The following is a 15,812-nucleotide window of genomic DNA, read 5'->3' as shown; positions in this document are numbered from 1 at the left end:
TGAACAAAAAGGGCAAACCAAGGAATGCGTTGAAAGAAAATCGCCAAGACAGAAACCTGGCCCTTGATGGTAGCCAAGGCCAGGCGCTGTTCCACACCTCTTTGGAGGAATGCCAAAATTCGAGCCACTGAAATAGAATGGGGAGAAACCTCCAGAGACTCACTCCACGCATTATACCACTTCCAGACGCAATGGTAAATCTTTCTAGAGGTAGATTTTCTTGCCTTCAATAGCGCGGGAATCATCGAGTCAGACAAACCCCTATTCTGCAGCACATGGCTTTCAACAGCCAAGCCATTAAAGCCAGCGACTGTAAAAGCAGGATGGAAGATCGGCCATTGGGACAGCAGACCTTCCCTGAGAGAAAGTCTCCAAGGAGCATTGGCGACCAGCTGTACCAGATTGGCGAGGACAGTCTGGAGCCGATAGAATGCGTCTGTGGCGTCGGCCAGAGGATCCAGAGACCGTGCCAAAAACCTCTGTACCTTCCTTGAAATGTGTACAGCAGAGAGGGCTAGAACGAATTGGTCTGCCCCCCTTAGAACACCGGGTACTTCACGAGCCGCCAGAACACCCTTGGCGATTGACAGACCACGGCCGTAGCATTGTCCGATTGAATTCGTACCGCACACCCCTGAAAATGAATTTTTAAATGATCCAGACAAAGTCTGATTGCTCAGAGTTTCAGTACATTAATTGGCAGTCTGGACAACCCCTGAGCACAATCTGTGTCAAGGACACCTCCCTACCCGGACAGACTGGCATCCATGGTGATAACCGTCCAATACAGGGGGAGAAAGGATTTTCCCTGTCGAAGTGACAAGTCTTGCACTGCCCCAAAGAGACCCCATAAGTGATCTGGGGACAAGTGCAGGTCGGAAGGGAAGAACCTTTACAAAGGATAAGATCAAAACTTGTTATTGTAGTCTTGAAAGACTTTGTGGACCCACTTGTCCTGTACCAGGGAGGTCCACAGATCCAGAAACCAGCGAAGACGTCCCCCTACCCCAGATATGGGCGAGGGCACCCCTTCATCCAGAGGAAGCCTTGTCCATCGGTCTGGAAGAGCCCGCTCATGGCTTTCCAGACCAGGTCCTTTTGGAACCTCCGGTGGAAGCCCTGAAGGGCTTTGATCCCTTGTCTTGAGACCCTGAGGGACAAAAAGGCCTCTTATGAGCCGAGAAGAATGGCCCACGTCTACGACGGAGCTCCTTGCCCTTGGTAGCCTGCGGAAGAAGAGTATTATTCCCCTCTGTGACACACTTAATGGTGTCATCCAAGGAAGCTCCAAACAGGCGATCCCCTACAAGGGGGAGATAAAATAAGGCCTTCTTAGAAGTCTGGTCCGCAGACCAGCATTTAAGCCAGATAATACGCAGAAGGATCACTGCTGATCCAGACAGCCTAGAATCAAAAGGAGCCGCATCCAAAAAAGCATCACAGATAAACTGTAGCTCCTGGACCAACTGATCCACAAAGGCAGGGGGAAGAGGTTTCCCCTCCAGGTCCCGGCGTAAACGTTTAGTCCAGAATTTGCGACACCAGGGTAATAGTAAATACCGGCCTTAGTGCCGAACCAGCCAAAGTGAACATATGGCAGGCCAGAGCCTCTGCCCTCCTATCAGCCGGATCTTTAAAGGCCAGAAACTCATCAACCAGAATAAAGGTAGCTTTATTTAACCTGGAAACCAGCGAGTCCACTACAGGTGGAACCATCCACTTTTTAAGCAGGGAATCCTCATAAGGTAACGCATAGCAAAACGCTTAGGGACCACAAAAGGGCGTTTTGGAAAACCCCACTGTTTTTTGACAATGTTGTCAAAGTAAGCGGAAAAGGGGAACACCCTCGCTGCTTTGGAGGGCCTGTGGGTGCCAAAAGGGACCAGGGCCTCTGACGCAGCATCTGCCGCATCCTTCATTTTTAAAGGTTCACGCACTGACAGAATTAGTGCATGTACCAGGGCCTTTTTATGCGCGCTAGAGGAGCAGAAGAATCATTCTCGCTATCGGAGCACTCAGGGTGCGCGGACGCAGACCCAGTAGGGTGACTCGCGTCCGCAGGGGCCAAAACAGATTCAGGATCTGATGAGATAGATGAGGCAGCGGAGGCCCTATATACTAAGCTCATCTGAAAAACATAAAAATCAGGGGAGGGCCACCGACTGCGATCCCACAAAGGGGACGCCGACCAAGGGCCCAGGAATGGACCACGTATACTGGCCCCCCGCAAAATAACAATGGGGTCGCCCTCCGAGCCCCTCTATAAAGGCCCGCATAATAGGAAATAGCCCCCTTAAAAGAGGGCTGCCCGTTGTGACGCAGACGAGCAGGCAGGGTACCCTGATGGCCCCGCAGCACTAAAAAGGGGCAGGTGCCCTACACAATAATGGTAGCATGGCTGCGATCAAAAAATTAACTGTCCCCACAGCGCCACCCCGTCTAAGGAAGGTGCCAAGCTGGCCACATGGCCTAGTAGGCCGCAAACTTAGGGGCAGCAGAGGGGAGGGCGGATGCCCAAACGGAGGGTAGTGGCAGCCTGAATTTTTGTGGAGGCCCAGCCACAAGTGCATGTATCCCAGCCAGGCAGATGCCCAAAATAAAGTGGGGGCTTCAGCTAACCTCAGTGAGGCCGCCCCCCAACGGAGGCGCCGGACTCGACCGCATGGCCAAGTAGGCCACAAACTTAGGGGCAGCAGAGGGGAGGGCGGATTCCCAAACGGAGGGTAGTGGCTTCAGTGGGGGCCGCCCCCCCCCCCCACATAACTCCCGACCAGTAGGCCGCAAAGCCGCGGCCTAAATTTAAATTTTTGGCCAGATACGGCCACGCGAGGCCCGCGGATCCTAAACCACCACTCCCCCAGCCCAAAAACTGCAGCAAGAAGCCCAGAGGACATCCCTGCCCTAGTCACCAACCCCAGGGCGGGGAGGAACCCTGCTCAATCACCCGCTGCGCACTAGTAAAAACCTGGCCAGCAGCAACTCCAATAAGCCCCCCCTTAGGAGCCTGTGGCAAAAGCCAGCTCATAACCTCAGGGGGGTGAGGTCCTTACTCCTGACTAGGCAGTAGGGGGCAGTATAACCCAATGGTCAAGAAGATAAGGAGCTGTGTCAGTCAATGAACGAAAGAGAAAGTGGATTTTTGATCATTTGAGTATTTAAATAGTTTAATGCACATTAGCACTTTAAACAGAGATTGGAATATACACTGCTCCAAAAATTAAAGGAACACTTTTTAATCAGAGTATAGCATCAAGTCAATTAAACTCCTGTGATATTTATCTGGTCAGTTAAGTAGCAGAGGGGGTTGTTAATCAATTTTAACTGCTTTGGTGTTAATGAAATTGACAACAGGTGCACTAGATGCGCAACAATGGGACAACCTCCAAAACAGGAATGGTTTTAAAGATGGAGGCCACAGACATTTATTTCCTACTAAATTTCCTACACCTTTTATGATGGTTTTTCACTAGTTTTGCAATTGGCTAGGGTCAGTGTCCCTACTCGTAGCATGAGGCAATACCTGGACCCTATAGAGGTTGCATAGGCAGTCCAACTCCTACAGGATGGCACATCAATACATCTTAAAAGCATGAAGGAGATCCGAGTTACTCTAGGAGAGCTAGACACGGCCGTAGAAGGTCCTAACCCTTCAGCAGGACCGGCATCTGCTCCTTTGTGCAAGGAGGAACAGGATGAGCACTGCCAGAGCCCTATAAAATAACCTCCAGCAGGCAACTGGTAGGAATGTCTCTGACCAAACAATCAGAAACCGACTTCATGAGGGTAACCTGAGGGCCCGATGTCCTCTAGTAGGCCCTGTGCTCACTGCCCGGCACCGTGGGGCTCGATGGTTATTTACCATTGAACAACAGAATTGGCAGATCCGCCACTGGCTTTCCACAGATGAAAGCAGGTTCACCCTGAGCACATGTGGCAGACATGAAAAGGTCTGGAAAAGCAGTGGAGAACATTATGCACGGGGGAACGTCATGTGACCCGCGGCCATCTTGAGTATTCCAACAGGAAGGCATACAGACATGCACGCACATTTTGTACGCAAATCTGTAATTTACTAACTTTTCAAACGTGAGTGTTATTCTTATAATGATAAAATTATATTAAGCAATACAGAGAGCACTAGATTCTGCCTTCATTATCTTTGCATATATTACAGAGACGCCCCCTGGAGGCAATATTCCATCTGAGTGAAGGACTCCTGTTTAATATTGTGATCTGAGGTCTGGATATTAACAGCTGACTCTGAGTGCTGTTAATTGGGAAGAAGCGGAGTGGAGGTGTTTTGCTGATTGGCTTTGTTATCCATGCTGCTTGACCCTGTAGGGTCTCAGATAGAATGTGAGAGGCTGAGAATGACAGGTGGTGGGATATGAGGAGCATTCACATTGTGGATCGGATATTGTTTGCTCTGGGATTTTCTAATCTAGAAGGACTTTAATTCCTCACACAAATATCACTCTGCACCTGTTTTGGGACTCTCTTCCAGCATATTTTGTATATATTGAATAAGATTGCACTGCACTTTGTCTATATATTTGTTTCAGAAGGTTTTTGAGATTGCCCTTGAGTGTTCAGCCGCTAATCCGCCATCATTTTTATTTAAGAGGTTTAGCGCTGAATATTTTTATATTATTTATAGAACATTATGCTGCCTTTAACATCGTTCAGCATGACCGGTTTGGTGGTAAGTCGGTAATTGTCTGGGGAGGCGTATCCATGGAGGGATGCACAGACCTCTACAGGCTAGAAAATGGCATCCTGACAGCCATTAGGTATCGGGATGAAATCCTTGGACCCATTGTCATACCCTACGCTAGTGCAGTGGCTCCTGGTCTCCTCCTGGTGCACAACAATGCCCGGCCTCATGTGGCGAGAGTATGCAGCCAGTTCCTGGAGGATGAAGGAATTGATACCATTGAATAGCCCCCACACTCACCTGACCTATATCTAATGTCCATCCAACGCCGCCAGGTTGCACCTCAGTCTGTTCAGGAGCTCAGTGATGTCCTGGTCCATATCTGGGGGGGGGGATACCCCAGGACACCATCCGTCGTCTGATTAGGAGCATGCTCTGACATTGCCAGGCATGCATACAAGCACGTTGGGGACATACAAACAACTGAGTACCATTTTGAGCTTTGTAAAGAAATTTCAGCTAAATGGACTAGCCTGCTGCATCATCTTTTCACTTTGATTTTCGGGGTGTCTGAATGCAGCCTTCTGTAGGTTTATAAATTTAATTTCCATCAAACGTTGTGGCATCTTTCGTTCCCATCACATTACCCAGTCTATATCACTATAGACATCCAATATGATATTTTTCCCCATCTGATGTGTTTTCAAAATGTTACTTTAATTTTTATATATATATATATGTTTATGAATAGCACCTATGTTGCACGAATATAAGGGTTCATTTTGCACTACAATATGTGATAATAATTACAGAAAATAAGACGATTAGGCGCTGTGTACTAAGATCTAAATCGGTAATAGAACACCCATTGTGTTTTTGCACAGCAGTTGTAGGCATGCAGAGAAGGCATGTAGCGCAGGTGCTATTGGTATAATTCTAGCTAGGAGGGTGCTACACACAAACTGCACTGACATGCATAATGAGCACATGCACTCATAGCACATAAATCTGGAAAAAATGGTTTTAAAAATAATCATCTACAAGACAGGATACATACATGGTCAATGAAGGCACTGAGGAATTTATTCATGGTGTGATAAGCCTTTGTGCTCTGTTCAGATGCGGTTGGCGAGTTCTGTAAAAAGCGTGAAGGTCCATGATTCTGAAAATAAGTCAGAGAATCTTTCAGGCTATGTGTACACCGTAGTGGGACATCTGCAAAACATCAATATCTTGGATCATTTCTACCTTTGTTAAATTGCTGTGTATCCGGTCAAACTGGGTTCGGACTCTGCCAGAAATAGAGATCTGAAAAGTCTGAATATCTGAGTTTGGTTGTAGCCCTCTCTGACTACACATGTTCTCCTAAAAAAAAAAAAAGGAAGCAGCGCTAAAATTTGCATTTATACCAATATATACAAGAAGCTAAGGAAACAAAGAAATCATGATTACAAAGCTACCAGTTCTTCGGACTGTCTCAATGTTTTTACATTCCTCTCTTCCTTGAGGAGCAGCTGCCATCATGTGGAACTGAACTGCTGAATAATTTTTATGTAGTGTAGAAGCTGCTTACAAGAGGCAGAGTTACCTCTGAACATATCTGAAGGACTCCCTGGGGTACATGTACTGTTGTTTGAATTCTACAGCCTCATGGCTAGTTCCGTTCTCTTCAATCAGAAATTACAGCACACATCTAGGTATCTTTGCATTTAGAGCTATGCTTTTAACCTTCTAGTACAAACGGATGTAATTTAAATCTTACACCTAGCTATTGCTTTTGATAGTAATAACTTTCCCTTATGTGTTTTCAGAGTGTATGTATGGGCAAAAGAGATAAGGGTAGGGTTAGAACCTTACCATGGTTTTTTTTCAACTTCCTATTGTGGAGTTGCAAAAGGAAGTAAGTGGAAATCTCCCTAAAGTGAGGAGAATTACCACCTTCTTAGCTTTTGCTCTCATTAAAACTATGAAATTTAGGATTCCCACTTACTCTCTGTCCCAGTGACTATGATCACCAGAGACAAAAGAGAGGAGTAAATCTCACCAGGGATATACACACAGCCATAACAACTTAGAAAGGGGTATAACCAGTGCCATCGTAATGCATTAATGCAATGCCCAGGGGCTCAGGTTGCTTGGAGGGCCCCATGATAATCTTGCAATAGGCCCTGTCACTATAGGCTGAGAAGGGATGTGACAGCAGAATTATTCACTACTCCTGTCAGCAGGGAGGAGGAGAAGCACAGCAGCACTGCCTAGTCTTGAAAAGTGCGACCAGACAGGGAAGTCATCTGCTAATTTTTGTAGTACTCTAGTACAGCCTCAACAGATAACTGTCTTTAACAAATGAACTGCAGGGCTGGAGTGAGCAGTAATAGGCAGAGCTGTACATGTGAAAATCTGTGTGCCCTGCCTCCCTTCCTTGCAGTACACTGGTCAGCCATGTACAGTAAGCTTTGGTTTTTCAAAAGAATATGTATGTATGTGAGCATGTATGTATGTTTTGTAAATGAGTTGCCAGTCTTTACTATGAGTATTACTTTTATTGATTTATAGCTACGGAGGATGCCATATTAGCACCTCTCTCATTGGCCTCATTGTGGACCGCTCAGTGTTTCCTTGTTGAGGAACTTGGTCTTCATCACCCCGTTCCCTGCCCTCAAGATATTACTTTTTGCGGCTTGTGTAAGACTTTCTGCTCTTATTTACAACACTGTACAATGGCTAATCTACCCATGATCCAATATTGGCAGCCATACTAGCTTGCTAATACTATCCATACTTCCTCCTAACTTAGACTCACCTAATTGACCGCTGTTTTCCTTGGCTGGCTCCCGTGCTCGCCCCCGGGGGGGACATACCTACCTTGCGGTCCTACTTCCAGGCTTGCTGTGTGGATGATTGCCTCTGTTTCAGGTGTGGTATATCCAGACCTTTCTGTTCATGACCAATGAATCTATAATATACTGCTTTATAATATGACATGTATATGATTGCAACTTATATGTTATTCATATATTGTGTGTGTTTTTTTCTCTCTTAGTTATTGTATGATGTCCTTGTAAAACCCTCAACTACCCCTGAGGAAGCGGCCCATGCCGCGAAACATGTCGGGCTATAGTTCTGGGCAACAGTCATCTCTACACAGACGCTAACCAGGATAACCCTCTGGCTGGTAAAAGGGTCCACAATTCCTCTGGAAAAACGACCCCTGTGTAGAATGCAACATATTATAACTGTGCAATCTTAATCTTAACATATGTAGCTTCTAAACCAAGCTTTGTTGTGACACTGATTCCTTTGTTGAAATACAGTGGATATAATTTTAACTGTGTGTTTTTCAATAAAAACTAGATTCTTTTATTATATGTTTCTAAACATTTATTGTCTTATTATGGCACCCAAATAAAAAAGTCCCCAAACAGACGCCCTTTCCAAACCCCCTTTTTCTATGCAATATTTGGGACGTGGTGCTTCCCATATTTGGGACTGCTATTCGATTTTTTTCATGTATGTATGTACGTGAGACTATGTATGCGTGTGCATACATATTGTCCACACAGGCATACTTAGGCATAAACCCATGTGAGGATGGTGTTTGCCCGCACAGGCATGAGATGCTGCATGCATCCCCATGCATGCAGTCCCATTCATGTTATTTTGGGCACAGCAGCTTCACGGACAAAGCCACTTTTGTCAATTTGACATCCATGTGGGTGCGGGTCCCCAAACACTGACAGTATGGATTGGGGGGCCCTGTACCCACACGGATGTAAGATTGGAAGCAGCGGCTATGTCTGTGTAGCCACTGTATCCTAACTGACATGAATGGGACTGCCTGCATGAGGATCCACTGAACACCTGTGCATCCTAACACTCGTGCCATCAAATATGGCTCCATCACGGATGTATGTTTAAGCATGCCCATGTAACAAGGCCTAACAGTAACATAGAGACATATTGTACATAAATACAAACCGCTTACTGGCTGGGAAAAGCATTTATGACAGGGGGAGGGATAGTGTAAAAAAAGAGTGGGAGCAGTGTGTACAGGGGAAAAACTGGATTTTTGTAAGAACTTACCGTAAAATCCTTTTCTCTGAAGTTCATCGACACCTTCTGGTACAACGAAATCAGAGAAATCTCCCGAATGTTCTCAAAAGGAGGCTTTTGAAGAACAGATAATACCAGATTGCGGTCCCAAGGAGTTAGTGGGGACCTTCTCGGAGGAGCCATATGGCACACTCTCAGTGTAAAGGTACGAACCAAAGCATGCGTAGCTAATGGGTGTTGGAAATATATAGCCAAAGCCAACACTTGGCCTTTGATAGTGCCCAAAGCCAACTGCTGTTCAACTCCTTTCTGCAGAAAGGCCAAGACCCTAGCTATCGAAAACAAGCGAGGGTGCACCTTCAGTGATTCACACCATGAAATATACGATTTCTACGTATAGTGATATATCTTCCTAGAAGTCGACTTCCTAGCCTTCAACAGTGTAGGAATCACAGAGTCAGAAAAACCTCTATCTCTCAACACCTGGCTTTTAACAGCCATGCCGTTAAACCCAGCGACTGAAAAGCAAGATGGAAGATTGGATCTTGAGACAACAGATCTTGCCTGAGAGGAAGTCTCCAAGGAGCATCGGCGACCAACCTTACTAGCATGAATTAGCCGATACTGACCCCAAGGAGCCACCAGAGCATCTGTGGCGCCGGCCAGAGGATCTCAAGACCTGTATACGAATCTCTGAACCTTCTTGTTGAGAAGAGAAGCAAACAGATCTACCTCGGGAGTCTCCCACGGAATGCACAGGAGATAAAACACCTCCGGTTGCAGGAACCACTCCCTTTGATCCAACACCTGTCGACTCAGGTAATCTGCTTGCCAGTGCTCCACACCTGGAATGTGTAAAGCAGAGAGGGCTGGAATACATTTTTCCACCTAGGCCAGAATCTCGGCCACCTCTTTGACTGCCAAGACACTCTTGGTGCCCCCCTGGTGATTGATGTAAGCCACAGCCTTGGCATTGTCTGATTCAATCCAAACCAGACAATCTTGCAGACGAGTCGTCCAGTGGCTCAGACAAAGCTTTATTGCTGTGAGCTCCAAAACATTTCATCTGTAGTTTTGACTCTTCCATCGTCCAGGTACCCTGGGCACAGAGCTTCCCCAGCACCCTGCCCCAGCCCGATAGGCTGGCGTCCGTGGTCACCACAGTCCAAAACAACGGAAGAAAGGACTTGCCCTGGCATAGTGCTGGAGAATGAATCAGCACAACAGAGCAGACCATGTGTTGTGGCTCAACCGAATCAAAGAGTCCAAGGACTTTGGATCCTTGTTCCATTTGACAAGAATCTCCCTTTGCATAGGTCTGGTATGGAACTGAGCAAACGAAACTGCCTTGAAGGTTGATACCATCAGACCCAAGGCCCGCATGCAAACTCAAAAGAGAACAGATTGTTCGCCAACAACAGCCGAATCGCCTCCTGCAACTTTTACAGCTTGTCCGGGGCAAGAATCACCTTGGCCAAGGCTGAATCCAGAGTTAAGCCCAGATAATCCAGTCTCAAGACAGGTGTCAGTGTGGATTTCTTGAAATTGATGTTCCAACCAAAATCCTGCAGAGTACTGACAGTGACCATCAGATCCCCCAACAAGACTGAAGGAGAGTCCGCTCTCAACAGGAGATCATCTAGATACCACAGTACCGCAAACCCCCGCTGGCGCAGCAATGCCAATACCGGTGCTAAGACCTTGGTAAACACTCTGGGAGCTGAGGCGAGACCAAAGGGTAAGGCCACAAATTGATAATGCTCCTATGTGACCGCAAAGTGAAGAAACCGCTGGTGTCCAGCATAATTAGGGATGTGTAGATATGCGTCCTTGATATCTATGGAGGCTAAGAAGTCTCTGTGGTGCAGTGACACCACCACCGCGTGGATGGATTCCATCCAAAACTTCTGTACCCGCACAAAGTGGTTTAGGGCCTTGAGATCCAGGATGGGGCGCACCTTGCCTTCCTTCCTGGGCATGGTGAAGCGGTTTGAATAAAACCCTTGAAAACATTCCTGAAAAGGAACCTGTACAATCACTCCTTGCGACAGCAAATCGTGTACTGCCACTCGCAAGTCCCTTAACCGGACTGGGAATAGTCGAAGATTGGACAGGAAGAACCTGTCCGATGGGTGAGACCCGGAATCGATCTTGTACCCTGATCAGATCACTTTGTGAGCCCATCTGTCCTGAATCAAGGAGATCCAGGGTTTCAGAAGGAAACAGACGTCCCCCCACCCCAGAATCGGGTGAGGGTGCCCCTTAATGCAGACAAGGACTTGTCTGCAGGTCCAGATTGGCCAGTCTTCGCATTCCCAGAGCACAGCTTTTTGGACCCCCCAGAAGACCTGAATGATTTACCTTTTTCTTGCGACCCGGAGGCACGAAAAAGACATGAGCATTAAAGGAAGGCCCCGCTTAGGACGTGGCGCCTTGCCCTTAGAGGATTGGGGAAGATGAGTGCTCTTACCCCCCTGATACCTTTTCTCAATTTGTCCAGAGAAGATCCAAACAGCCTCTCCCCTAAGAAGGGAAAATCAGTCAAGGCCTTTTTAGAAGCCTGGTCCGCTGACCAGCTTTTCAGCCACACCAATGCGCCTAATAGCAATCCCCACTGCAGACACCCTGGCCACTAAAGGAGCTGAATCTAGGGACATATCACACATGAACACCAGGGCATGAGCCAACTGGTCCAGTAGTTCCAACACCGCAGGGTGGAGCCGTTCAGCTTCCAAGTTACTTTAAAGTAACTTCACCCATTCCCTAGCAGTCTTCGCTACCAAAACATTCACAAAGGTAGTTTTTAATATGTGACCTGCTACCACATGTAAATGGCGGGACAAGGATTCCACCCATTTATCCATGGGGTCGGCAAAAGTTGGAGACTCTTCCACCGGTACCAGGGTCGCTTTATTCAACCTGGATACCGGGGGATCCACTTTTGGTGGTATAGTCCACCTAGTGGACACTGCCTCCGCAAAGGGGTAACGGCATGCAAAACGCTTAGGCACCACTAGCATGTGCTTAATGCACTGCCATTGTACATCCACAATAGTATAATACAAATCCAGGCAAGGGAACACCTTGTCTGATTTACGAGATTTGCAGGAGCCAAAAGACACCTGTGTACCCAGCGCTGTGGGTTCATCAGCCAATTGTAAAGTGTCCCGCACTGAAACTATCAGAGCTTCCACCAAAGCGCGTTCCTGCACTGCGGCTGATGAGGACAGGTCCTCTTTACCGTCAGAATGCAACAACACCGACCCCCTCAAGGTGGTCTGTGTCCGAGGTGGCCATGTCTATCTCAGAGTCCGAAGACCCTGCAGATGGAGGTGAGGGCGGAGGGCGTTTGCGACTGGCAGCACTAGCAATGACAAAATCTACCTTCGACATCGAATTTTGCTAAAAGCTACAATCTCTGGCTGAGACTGAGAACCAGAAGGTCCCGCAATCACTCCCAGGGGGTCTGCAGGTGAAATATTATCCTGGGACTCCATGTTACACTTTTTAAAATAATTGGGCAGTGTCTCTTTAAGACCGCCAAAAACGCGGTCCCACCACTATAAGTACGGGCTCACAATCCCTGGTTATTAAAAGATAATAGCAGAGTGAATGAAGAAATACCCACAGGGAACCCCAGGAAAACATTACCAGACCACAGAGGAGACTTCCAGCAAGATCTGTGCAAAAATGAAACTGAGACAGACTGTACAGGAAGAGGAAGAGAAAACCCAGCCTCTATATTTTAAAAAACCATGCTGCATGCCCGTACAGCCTATGGACCTCAGGAAAATGGCTGCTCATGCATTCTCAATGGGGAATTGTAGAAAATGGCTGCCCATATAAACTAATGGGAATATAAAAATCATGATCCACAGCAAAATGGCAGCCCCCACAGCACGCCATGCGGTCTCCAGGGCCCCCAAAAGGGGGCTCAGAACAATAGGCATCGGAAGGTCCCTGCCCAGGGGCCCACACAGGATACCTCACCCCCCTCAAATAAGCGCCACAATGGCCTCATTATTACCGCCCCCCAAGGTAAAAACCTGCTAGGGGTAGGGTACACAGGACTAGTCCTTCGAGGCGCCAGGGGAACCGAGGGAACCCCTAACGTCTAACTATTCCAGGGAAAGGCCCACGTCCACCCCGAGACCACCAGGGATTTTTGGGGTGACAATTTACTCACCATACCACGGGACCAGGTGGGCGCCATTCTGAAACAGATAACCTCCCACCCGGGATGGGGGTGCTGTCAGCCAAGGGAAAGCTGCGACTCGGGACGTTCCAGGTCGTGTGTGGTCCCAGTGAGACGGTCCACTCGCAGGCTCCTCCCCATCCGTTGGGGCACTGTCATGGCGAGGCCTAGTTCTAGACTATAACCTGCTAAAGCTCGCTGGCCAGGCTGGGAGACCTTAAGGATCTAGATTACCCAGTGCAAAACCTCAGCTGGCTGTTGTAGTTCCTCTGGATCTTGGTCCTCAGGAACTAACTAGTAAAAATAAAAAAATCACAAACTAATAAACTTTCCTATAATAGCTAAGACCGAAGTCTCAGCAGGAAGCTAGGTCCTATTCCTTAAACTAGGCAGAAACAAACTGTTTGATGATAGCAGGGTGTGTGGGGTTATGCCTGCAGGGACAGCCCCCATAGGTGTGGTTAAGATTTTTTTTCCTGCCTAGTGCCTATTCCTGATAGGAGGAGCATAACCCTATAGTCTCTGAGTAGATGGAGCTGCGTCTGTCGATGAACGATAGAGAAAGAGGGTCAGTGTATACAAGGGGGCGGTGTGTAGAGCGGGACAGTGTGTACAGGGGATGAATTTAATGTGGCATAATACCCTGATTGTGTTTATTTGTGGTTTCTAATAGGACTAAAAAGCAATGCCTAATATTTACTATAATTTGGCACACCCACTTTTTGTCGTAGCACGCACAATGTGCTGGTTGCCATCTGCCTGGTAGGGAACCAAGTGTTTTACTTTTCCCAGGAGCCTATGATGCCATTAAGATGGCCCTGGGTATAACCCTTCCCCAATCTATGTAGAACTAAAAAAAAGTTTTATCTTGTCATACATTTTAAAGCCAAGTTTTTACTCTTACCTACTTTTACCCGTATAATGTGTATATGTGCAATATACAGTACTATACATTTATATATGTATAATACTGTATGATATATAAATGTTTCCATCACTTTGCTGGACAATCCAATTTTCTGGTCACGATGATATTAAGAAATATTATTGTGGATTGAAGGCTAGTTTGGCTGAATTACATATTTAAAAATGTAACAATTAAATATTAATATTTTAATTATATTCAAAGTTTAAAAAGGACAGTGTCAAATTAAGGCCAACTCCACCCATAATTTGTACCTGTAATTGTACATTGCTTTTCTCTCTCAAGGACTGCATTGGAGAGATCTTCCTGCAGTAGATTAAGACTTGTACACCCTGCCTAAATTTACAGTGGCCGCAGGAAAATGCAAAACATGGCAAAATCACAGTTTGCATTTTCCCTTGGCCAGTGGTCAAACTGTTTCTATCCTAAACGCAATTCTTCTGCATTCAGGAGATGGCAGTTGAGGGAGGCTGAAGATCCCTTAATCGCAGCTCCTACACTCTGTTAAAAGCCTATGTGTACATTGACATTTTATGGAGTTGAGTTAAGAAGTTTTGGTAAAAAAAAGCCAAAAGGTCCTAAAATCAAGTTTAGGAGCAGCTAGTGTACATGAAGCCTTAAACTGTGGGAGGCGACTTAAATACATACTAAAGAAGTCGCTCATGATCATCTAGCATATCCAAGTATCTATTTCTTTTACATTAAGAAGAGTCTGTTGTGGAAGGTGATACCATCATTTAGGCATCTAATGGGTATGGCAGTTGCCCATAAATGGGAAAACAAGTCGGTATATTTCATTTCTGGTGAACTGGATATACAATTTATAGCTACAAAGGAGCTCAGTTCTGGTTGTTATTTTAAAGTGCTGAACGACAATTCCAATTTTATTGTTCTACACATTCAACAGAAGATGTCATCATCCACTTACGGCTTCCCTCTTTAAATTCATGTTCATCTCCTCCATGTTGGTATCAGAATGCCCATGGACCGAGCGGCCATGAATATAGTATCCATAACGTTTGTGGGACAAAATGAACACTGAATTCTGCCAGTAGAAACAAAAATTAAGAAAAACAAGTTAATAATGTAATAGGAATGAACTGTATTGGAAGACAATTTGTTGAAAGCAGGACTTCAGCCAAAAACAATGAAATAAAATGAATAGCTCATTAAAAGATAAAATAAAAACTGTTTTTTTGTCTTACCGTAAAATCCTTTTCTCTGATGTTCATTGACGGACACAGCTTCATATCTTCTTTGACAGATGGGTTATGCTGCTCTCCTTAGAAGTAGGACACTAGGCGGAAAAGGGTCAACAAAGCTTGAATATGCCTATAGGGCCTAGGGGGTATACACCCACTTCCTGCTCCAGGACTTCAGTATTGTAACAAGCAGTGTCAAAAGAATACATAACCCAAATCCACAGGGGTGGGTGCTGTGTGCGTTAATGAACATCAGAGAAAAGGATAAGGTAAGGCAAAAAACAGTTTTCTCTTTCGTTCATTGACGGACACAGCTTCATATCTTCTTTGACAGATGGGAAGTCCCAAAGCAGTGTCAGCATGAGGGCGGGGTGGGAAAAAAACACAGCAATAAACATATTTCCCCAAAAGGGCTAAACTTAGACAACCAGGCAAACCAGGAGCTCAACCAGGAACAACTGGAGCTCACCTGCTAGAAAAAAAACACCCTCTGGAGGCAGAAGTTTTTGCCACAGCAGCCTGCAAAACTTTGCAGCCAAATGCAGCATCTGCAGATGCGAAAATATCCTTGTAGAACTTGGTGAATGCGTGTACAGACGACCAGGTGGCCGCTTTGCAAACCTGAACAACTGACACCTGATGCCGGAAGGCCCAGGAGGCACTAAGCGCCCTCGAAGAATGCGCCTTTACAGGGAAAGGAGGAACCTGACTCTTAATTGAATAAAGCCTGCACCACAAGCTGCCTGATCCATCTGGAAATGGTCGCAGCAGATGCAGCCTGCC

At 46.4% G+C, this 15,812-nt stretch overlaps 1 protein-coding gene across 1 annotated transcript in view; it reads right to left on the bottom strand.

The window, feature by feature from the left end:
- TMEM67 (transmembrane protein 67) overlaps positions 1–15,812 on the bottom strand; it is a 193,312-nt gene that overhangs the window by 12,681 nt on the left and 164,819 nt on the right. Inside the window, exons 23-25 of the mRNA XM_082258322.1 lie at positions 14,756–14,872; positions 5,903–6,019; positions 5,712–5,816 (exon numbers count right to left, since the gene is read on the bottom strand). Coding sequence (XP_082114448.1) covers positions 5,712–5,816; positions 5,903–6,019; positions 14,756–14,872 — 339 coding nt within the window. The remainder of the gene's footprint in view (positions 1–5,711; positions 5,817–5,902; positions 6,020–14,755; positions 14,873–15,812) is intronic.

Source organism: Pelophylax lessonae (assembly GCF_965119305.1).
Source record: "Pelophylax lessonae genome assembly, chromosome: 5".
Lineage (NCBI taxonomy): Eukaryota > Metazoa > Chordata > Amphibia > Anura > Ranidae > Pelophylax > Pelophylax lessonae.
The sequence above is the reverse complement of the archived record's forward strand: the minus strand, read 5'-3'. Positions and strand labels throughout refer to the sequence as shown.